This window comes from Euphorbia lathyris, chromosome 1 (genome assembly GCF_963576675.1).
Source record: "Euphorbia lathyris chromosome 1, ddEupLath1.1, whole genome shotgun sequence".
Lineage (NCBI taxonomy): Eukaryota > Viridiplantae > Streptophyta > Magnoliopsida > Malpighiales > Euphorbiaceae > Euphorbia > Euphorbia lathyris.
In genome coordinates this window covers 99,144,730-99,152,993 of record NC_088910.1, presented here as the reverse complement: position 1 = coordinate 99,152,993, position 8,264 = coordinate 99,144,730, and the positions used below count along the sequence as shown (strand labels likewise).

Sequence of the window (8,264 nt, the reverse complement as noted above, 5' to 3'; positions counted from 1 at the left end):
AATTCAATGATTTGTACTTTTTAGGAATTTTAATACATTTTCATATTCCAAATATTCTGTGAAACAATAATAATAAAATAGCAGATTAATTAAGAAATATATTAGAATATAATAAAAAAACCAAAAATTGAATTAAACTATAATTAAAATTAAATATTATATTTACGATACAAAAGAATTACAATATAGGTTAAACAAAAATTGAATTAAACTATAATTAAAATTAAATATTATATCTACGATACAAAAGAATTACAATCTATGTTAAAATGGAAGCAACATCAATATATTATTCTATAAACTATTACAATCAATACTTTTCTAATATTGCATATGAAGAAACTTTATCAATTCAATATGTTACATATAAAAAAATAAATTTCGTAAGAATTAGTCACAAATTCATCTTGATGATAATTATTTTGGTTGATGGAAATGATCACCAAGTATTCGAATTCAATTATTCATTCTTCTACAATAACCCAATATATCTAATTGAATCAGTTTAAGATGATGATTTTTTCTATTTTCATCTCGTAATATCTCATCAAGACATTCGATCAATTTGTTCTTCATTCTTTCACTATATAGAATATTAGTCATACTCGCAGATATCACTTATTTGACTTCATTAATATTTTCTAACAATTATATATTCTTGAATTTTGTAAGTAAGAAAAACAAACAAAAGAATTGAAAAAAAAATGAAGGGACGAAAAAGATAATTAGGAGAGAACCATCTTTCTCTCGGGTTTTTTTTTTTTTGAAAATAAGAGAGAATGTCGAGACATAAGCGTATAAAGAGGAGAGTGAAAATATTTTTTGCCCATTAATTAAACATTTTATTTTTTCTTAATGAAGTATTAAGTCCATAAATTAATTTTAGTTAAATAGAATTAAATCGCAATTGTAACCACTCAGTATAAAAAAAAACGTTTTATAATTAATATGTGAAATTAATTATATTAATTAGAATCATTATGCTCAACATTTAAGAATTTGAAGAGATTCAAATAATAATATTTTCTTAATTAATATTTTTCAATAATTTGTCCTATGATCATATTTCATTTTCATCTGTTAAAAACTCTTGAAATACTAACAATTTTGTACGAACCATAATATAATAGTTAAAAATTATATAAGCCAATGTTGCAAAAGCAATTATCTCAATATCCATAATTAATGTACATTTTTAGGATTTTGAGCATCAAAATTTATTTTTATTTACCTTGATTTTGAATTCGTATATAGCATAATCCACATTCTTCAAGAATAAACATCTTATCAAGCGTATTAGACGCTTACAATCTCCTTGTCTAGAAAATTGGGAAAAAATAACTTCTTGATAATAATAATAATATAACATAATTTATATTGAAATAAACTTCATTGTAAGTATAATATTTCAATATCTCTTTAATATTTTATTTAATATGTCTCAAACTTCAATGAACAACTATCGTGTGAAACTTTATATCTATTTGTACCAAAATGCATAAAAATATAAAATACAATCCATATCAATTAGCTAAACTCAAACTAAAAAAATGAGTGGATTTCAACATGTTCCGAATTAGAAAAATTAATCTAACTTCAATTAAAACTAAAAATTGAGTTCATAAAAAGCCGAAAATCTAAATTTTAGTTAGAGTTAACAATCAAAACGATAACACTTAGGAACATATACTAAAAAAGAATGCAAATATACAAAATCTTTATTTTAGTCATTTTGAAAAATAAATAAATAAACAAGAAAACATGGATAAGGTAGCGAGAGGTATGGAATCTGGATAACGACAGAAATGGAATTTCATCTCTGAAAGATGAAACTATAACAACAATTGTTTAATAAAAATAAAACAACAACACAATTGAGAAAGCCAAAAATTGAGTTCATATAAAGCCGAAAATTTAAATTTTAGTTAAGAGTTAGCAATCGAAACGATAACACCTAGCAACATATACTAAAAAAGAATACAAATTTACAAAATCTTTATTTTAGTCATTTTGAAAAAGAAAGACAAATAAAAAAGAAAACATGGATAAGGTAGCGAGAGGTATGGAACCTGGGTAATGACAGAAATGGAAAATCATCTCTGAAAAATGAAACTATAACAACTATTGTTTAATAAAAAGAAAACAACAACACAATTGAGAACAAAAATAACTACAACATATGAAAAAAATCGAATAATTACCTTGAGAAACATAAGAATTTCTTGTAATTTTTGACACTTTTATGTTTTCCAGTTTTAGTTGTTCATGCATCTTCTATTTCTGTCGGATTTCTTCAATTGAAGCTATCAGTTTGGAAAAAAAAAAGACAAATAAAAAATTAAACATGGATAAGATAACGAGAGGTATAGAACCTGGGTAACAACAGAAATGAATCGGAAAGATGAAACTATAACAACTATTGTTTAATAAAAATAAAACAACAACATAATTAAAAACAAAATAACTACAACATATGAAAAAAATCGAATATTTACCTTCAGAAATATAATACTATCTATCGTGACCAATGAATATAATAGTGGAATACTATATATCATGCTTTATATAGAAGTTTATTTGTGACTTTTGGATTTCCTTTGCTTTGTGTTTTTTTATCTTCCCGTAACTCTTGCTTTCTTTTATTATTTTAATTAATAGGCTAGTAATTATTTAATATATTATAAATATAAATTTGTTATTTTTAATTAATTAAATATTTTTAATCTCATTTTTTACTACGTTGACAACTCATAAAAAGACTTCTAAAACACTTCTTCTCATTTCTCTCTGCTTCCGTAATTATATATATAGTATAGATTATACAGCAAACAAAAAATTCTTCCGGAAAATAAACAGTAAAGTAGACAATGAATGAAGTGATATCATAATCTGAAAGACAAAGATCGAGACTCGTGAATCAAACCGAATTCGGATCAAATTCAAAGTAGACAATGAATAAATATCAGAATCTGAACACAAAAAATAGCATTTGAGGAATTCACCATTCTAATATTATTAGAGTACATAATAAAATGGAATCAAGTATTCTAAGGCAAAAGTAAAACATAAAGCCCGAGGCTTTCACCCTGTCCCATGTAGGAAAATGATAAACAATAACAATACTTCCAAAGATAATATAAAAACAAAAATATAGCAAAAGAATGAAATTGCTATTCTCTAATTTTTAATCAGTTGATCCCACCACAAGAGCAAAACCAAACCAATTAGTCTTTTTTACCTTAAGCTACAGCAGGCATGTCTTTGAGCCATTGATCAAGTGGCTTACCAATTGAGTACACAATGAATCCAATTTCCCTCAATTGATCCGCATTCACAACATTTCTCCCATCAAAAACGAAGGCTGGTTTCTGCATGTTTTCATATATCCTCTTGTAATCAAGTGTCTTGAACTCATCCCACTCTGTCAAAATGCAAAGACCATGAGCATCTTTTATTGCTTCATACGCATCCCAAACTACACTCACTTGCTTCACTGTTGTAGGGCTCATCGGCTGGAGATGGAGAGGATGGTCCCAATCGAATTTGTTCATTGTAAGATCCCTCTGAATTTGATCTTCTGTTACCTGAGGATCATAGATGCTCAACCGGGCTTTATCCCCCAAAAGCCCCTTGCACACATCAATGGCTGGTGTCTCCCTTGTATCACCAGTATCCTTCTTGAAAGCAAACCCCAAAATGGCAATCTTCTTGTTAGAAACTGTATTGAACATAGAGGCAACAAGTCGGTTTACAAATCGGTTTTTCTGATAATCGTTGATCTTAATAACTTGTTTCCAATACTCAGCCACTTCCGGAAGGCCATTGCATTCACAGATGTAAACCAGATTGAGAATGTCCTTCTGGAAGCAGGATCCTCCAAATCCAACACTAGCATTCAAGAACTTTTGACCAATTCTACTGTCCTTGCCAACAGCAAACGCCACCTGGGTTACATCAGCCCCTGTAGCCTCACAGAGAGCCGACATAGCATTAACAGAGGATATCCTCTGGGCCAAGAAGGCATTGGCAGCAAGCTTTGACAGCTCAGCAGACCAAAGGTTAGTGGTCAAGATGCGATCTTCCGGTACCCACTGAGCATAAACATCCTTCAATGCTTTGATGGCAGCCTGACCTTCTGGTGTTTCCCTTCCTCCAATTAAAACCCTGTCTGGCTTAAACAGATCTTCAATTGCAGTTCCCTCTGCAAGGAACTCAGGGTTTGATAGGATCTGGAATTTGATCCCTTTGCTGTTGTGAGTCAAAATTTTCTCGATTGCCTCAGCAGTTTTAACTGGAACAGTTGATTTCTCAACAACGATTTTATCAGATTTCGATACATCAGCAATCATACGAGCCGCACTCTCCCAATACGTCAGATCTGCAGCTTTCCCAGCTCCCAATCCACGAGTCTTGGTAGGAGTATTGACGGAAACAAACACTATATCAGCTTCCGCTACATGCTTCTCCACATCAGTGCTAAAGAACAAATTCCTCCCCCGACACTCCTTCACCACACCATCAAGGCCAGGTTCATAGATTGGAAGCTGGTCACTGTTCCAGGCAGTGATCCTAGGGACAGAGATATCAACAACAACCACTTCAATTGACGGGCACTTAAGGGCAATGACAGCCATTGTTGGGCCGCCGACATATCCAGCTCCAATACAGCAAATCTTCACCATTTTCCTAACTCAGACTCCCTAAACTGAAAGAAATGAAGCAAATTACACATGCATATAAGACGAGTACGGATCTAGAATGATGAGAATCAGATCAACGACAATTAGGATTATATAAAAGCAAAATTCACGTAAAAAAAGAAACTAGAATGCAATTACAGAACTAAATTAGAGGAATCGTAACAAGTTGGGATCAGAGAATGTACCTTGGGCGTTTCTGCAAGAGAAATTTGAGAGAGAAAGAGTAAAAATGAGTTAGTTTGTTAAGAGGTTTGGTACCGACGAAGAGAGAAAGAGGGGATGGGTTTAAATACACGGCGCGAATAAGAGATCTGCCCCTCTGATATTTAATAATTACGAAAAGGGTAATAGTTGGCGTGGATCTTTCAAGTTGGCTGGTGAAATGAATAGAAACGTAAATACAGTTTTGGTAATGGAAAGTTACCGGAATGCCCATGGACCGTCGTTATTATTATTATTATTATATTATTGTATACGCGTCTTAGAAATGGAATAAAACCATTGGGCGGTTATCTGTAAAGCATTGATTGATTCTCCTGCTCATGGCATGGTCTAGCTTCTTTAGTTTTCACTGGTTGATTTGAAGCTGTGGCCGGTGTGCGCGTCCTGTTTTTCTTATTTTCTTTTTTTTTTTTTTTTTTTTTTATAATCACCCTGTTTTTCTTTTTAATCAACATAGTTACTGACTGGTTTTTCTTCCCTCTTTTCTTCATTTTCTATCAATAATTTATTATTAAAAAAAATTCTTTTCTCACTGTTTTTTTGGACCAAAGAATGAATATATTAATGAGCCTCAAGGCAATCGTTTAACAAAGAATGAGAAATAAAACTCGGTAAAAAATAAAAGAATGAGGGACAAATGATAAAACGAGATGATTGAGCCATTTTATGACCCAGCTCGTTAGCTTGCCTCCGTATCCACTTGACTGAGTAATTGTCGTTTGTTGAAAGAAACAATCTTATTTGAGAGATCAGGTCACTAAATTCTGAGATATCTTCGGAGTCGGAGTTGATTGCGTCAATTACCTGTTTGGCATCGGACTCAAATACTATGCCAACCATCCTCCCATTCTCCATTGCACATGACGCACTGATTGCTTATCGGCAAACCCCGGTTTTTAAACCTTACTCGTGTAGGTAGACAATTCCTCGCTAATTGCCAGCCGAAGTGACGAACTTTCATAGGAACTTCCGCATACCACAAGTCTCTCCATGAGCCCGGAACGTGCCATCTTTCGCCATCTTCCATTGACGATGCTAAACGGTAAGCTGTTTTAACTGTATAGCGTCCTGATGGGTGGTGTAGCCAAATCTGCCGATTCGCAGTATTTCGATTACAAACGGTTAATTTCTGTATTTCTCTTACATCCCTTTGCTCAAAGATTTCACCCAATAATTCAATATCCCAATCAGTAGAATTTTGAATAAAAATGTCACTAACCTGAAGGTGCTCTAACCCTTCTACCACGGGGGTCTGAATGAAGCCATTGCTTTCATCTTTCAGCCACTTCTCTTTCCATACGTTTACAGATTGACCGTTGCCTATTTTCCATCGAACCCCCTCCTTGACAATCAACTGGGAACTCTAGATACTTCGCCATATGAAACTTGGGGAGTGCCCCAATGAGGCACTCAGAAAATCCCCTCACTGTTAATAATATAACAATGTACAATAATTTTAATAATAAACTTCTGGAGTGATAAATGGGTGGATGACACGGATTTGGTGGATGTTGCTGTTCAGACTCCGTCCAATAGGCAATTGCGGGACAAAGTTTCGGACTATGTTTATGAGGAGGGAAATTGGAAATGGTACGTTTTCTTAGTATTGAATGGTTACTCTAAATCTGCAGCATCAAAGTAAATCTGGATTTTAGTGATGGGGATAAACGTTGTTATGGACTTACGAATAATGGGAGGTTTAGCTGTAAATCTGTTTTCTCACTTATCTGTAACTTGAAGAACGTTTCCATTAATCGGAAATGAAAGCATATTTGGAGCTTACGGATTCCACAACATCTTTGCAGTTTTGCTTGGCTTTGTGTTCATGGTCAGCTTCTCACTAACTCAGAAAGAGTGCGCCGGCACCTAACGGTTTCAGCGGCCTGCTCTCAGTGTAACAGCTTGACGGAGAGTCTTGTTCATGTCCTTCGGGATTGTCCTAGTTTGGCCCGAGTTTGGCAACAGACATGCGAATGAACAGAATGTGTTTTTTCTGTATGATCTAGATAGTTGGTTTAGTTGGGTTTTATTTGATGGTTTATCTAATATTCCTAATTGGAAAATTTTGTTTTTAGTTGGTTGCTGGCTTTGCTGGACATGACGGAACATGAAGCTATTTGGAAATAAACAAGAATTTTCGGAGGATCGTGTGTTGTATATTCGAAGGACTACTACAAATTTTCTGTCCGAATGGGAAGTGGCGGACTCTACGGTCAATTGTAGATGAAAGTGGGAGAAGCTTGTTGGCTGGGATTTTCCGAAACCGGGTGGTGTAAGTTGAATACGGATGGTTCTAGGAGCGATAGTGGGAAAATTTCTGCTGGAGGAATTATTCGGGATCAAAATGGTTGCTGGATTGGTTTTTTTTTTGTGTAATATGGGATATGGTAACTCATTTCAAGATGAGGTTTGGGGTCTTTTACGGATTGCATGTGGCTAATTCGAAGGGTATTCCGTGTCTTGAAGTGGAGTCGGATAATTGTGAACTCATTAATTGTATTCAGTCGTCTTGTACTAGGATCTTCTCAGAATCTTATTATTGAGATTCGTAAGCTGAGTCGGAGTTTTGATAGTATTCAGTTTCATCATATTTACCGTGAGCAGAATCGCGTGGCAGAGTGCCTTGCTTTAATGGCTCACCCTAGTGATGTGGGATTTAATGTCCTAGATGTTATTCCTTCTTGTATTTTGTCTATGTGGCAGGATGATCTGGCTGGTGTTAGTTTTCTCAAACTAATTCTAGACTAGCTCTTGTATCTTTTTATGTTTTCTTTATAAAAAAAATTGAAAATGATATATATTTTAATATTTTAAATAACTAATAGTCAATTTTTATTATTTTAAAGAATGGACTAAAAGTGTTGAGGATACTCTAAAGAATTCATATTAGAAAATAGGATATATCTTATATAAAATTTGACCTCTTAGTTTAACAATTTATAGAGAATAAGCTTGCAATTTGATGAATGGTGGAACAAATTAACTCAATTGGGTTAGTAACTTGACAAAAAGATGGTATTCATCCAAATTTAAAGAATTATGGTTTATCATTAAGGGAGTTTGTAACTCAAAAGTGTTTTAACTTGAAAAACTAAACCAAACCACAAGGTGAAATAACTCATTATAATATATGTTATAATTCTTTCAAGGGAAAAAAGGATTTTTCCAAAATGATGTATTTATAGCTACAAATAAGGTTTTAATCTAATTATCACACAACTTAACCTGACCCATATTAGTTACATACGAATAATATATTTGACCCGAATATATTTCTAATATCTCCCACTTGCACGTGACGGAACATATTACTTATCTCATCTCATTCATGTTTGTAAATAG

General features: G+C 33.2%; 1 protein-coding gene across 1 annotated transcript; it reads right to left on the bottom strand.

The window, feature by feature from the left end:
- Positions 1 to 2,970: 2,970 nt before the first annotated feature.
- On the bottom strand, positions 2,971 to 5,040 carry LOC136208582 (UDP-glucose 6-dehydrogenase 3). Its single transcript, XM_065999597.1, has 2 exons — positions 4,886 to 5,040; positions 2,971 to 4,705 (listed from the first exon to the last, which is right to left on the bottom strand). The coding sequence occupies exon 2, from the start codon at positions 4,680 to 4,682 to the stop codon at positions 3,240 to 3,242; it is 1,443 nt and encodes a 480-aa protein (XP_065855669.1). The 5' UTR covers positions 4,683 to 4,705; positions 4,886 to 5,040; the 3' UTR covers positions 2,971 to 3,239.
- Between the last annotated feature and the right edge of the window lie 3,224 nt (positions 5,041 to 8,264).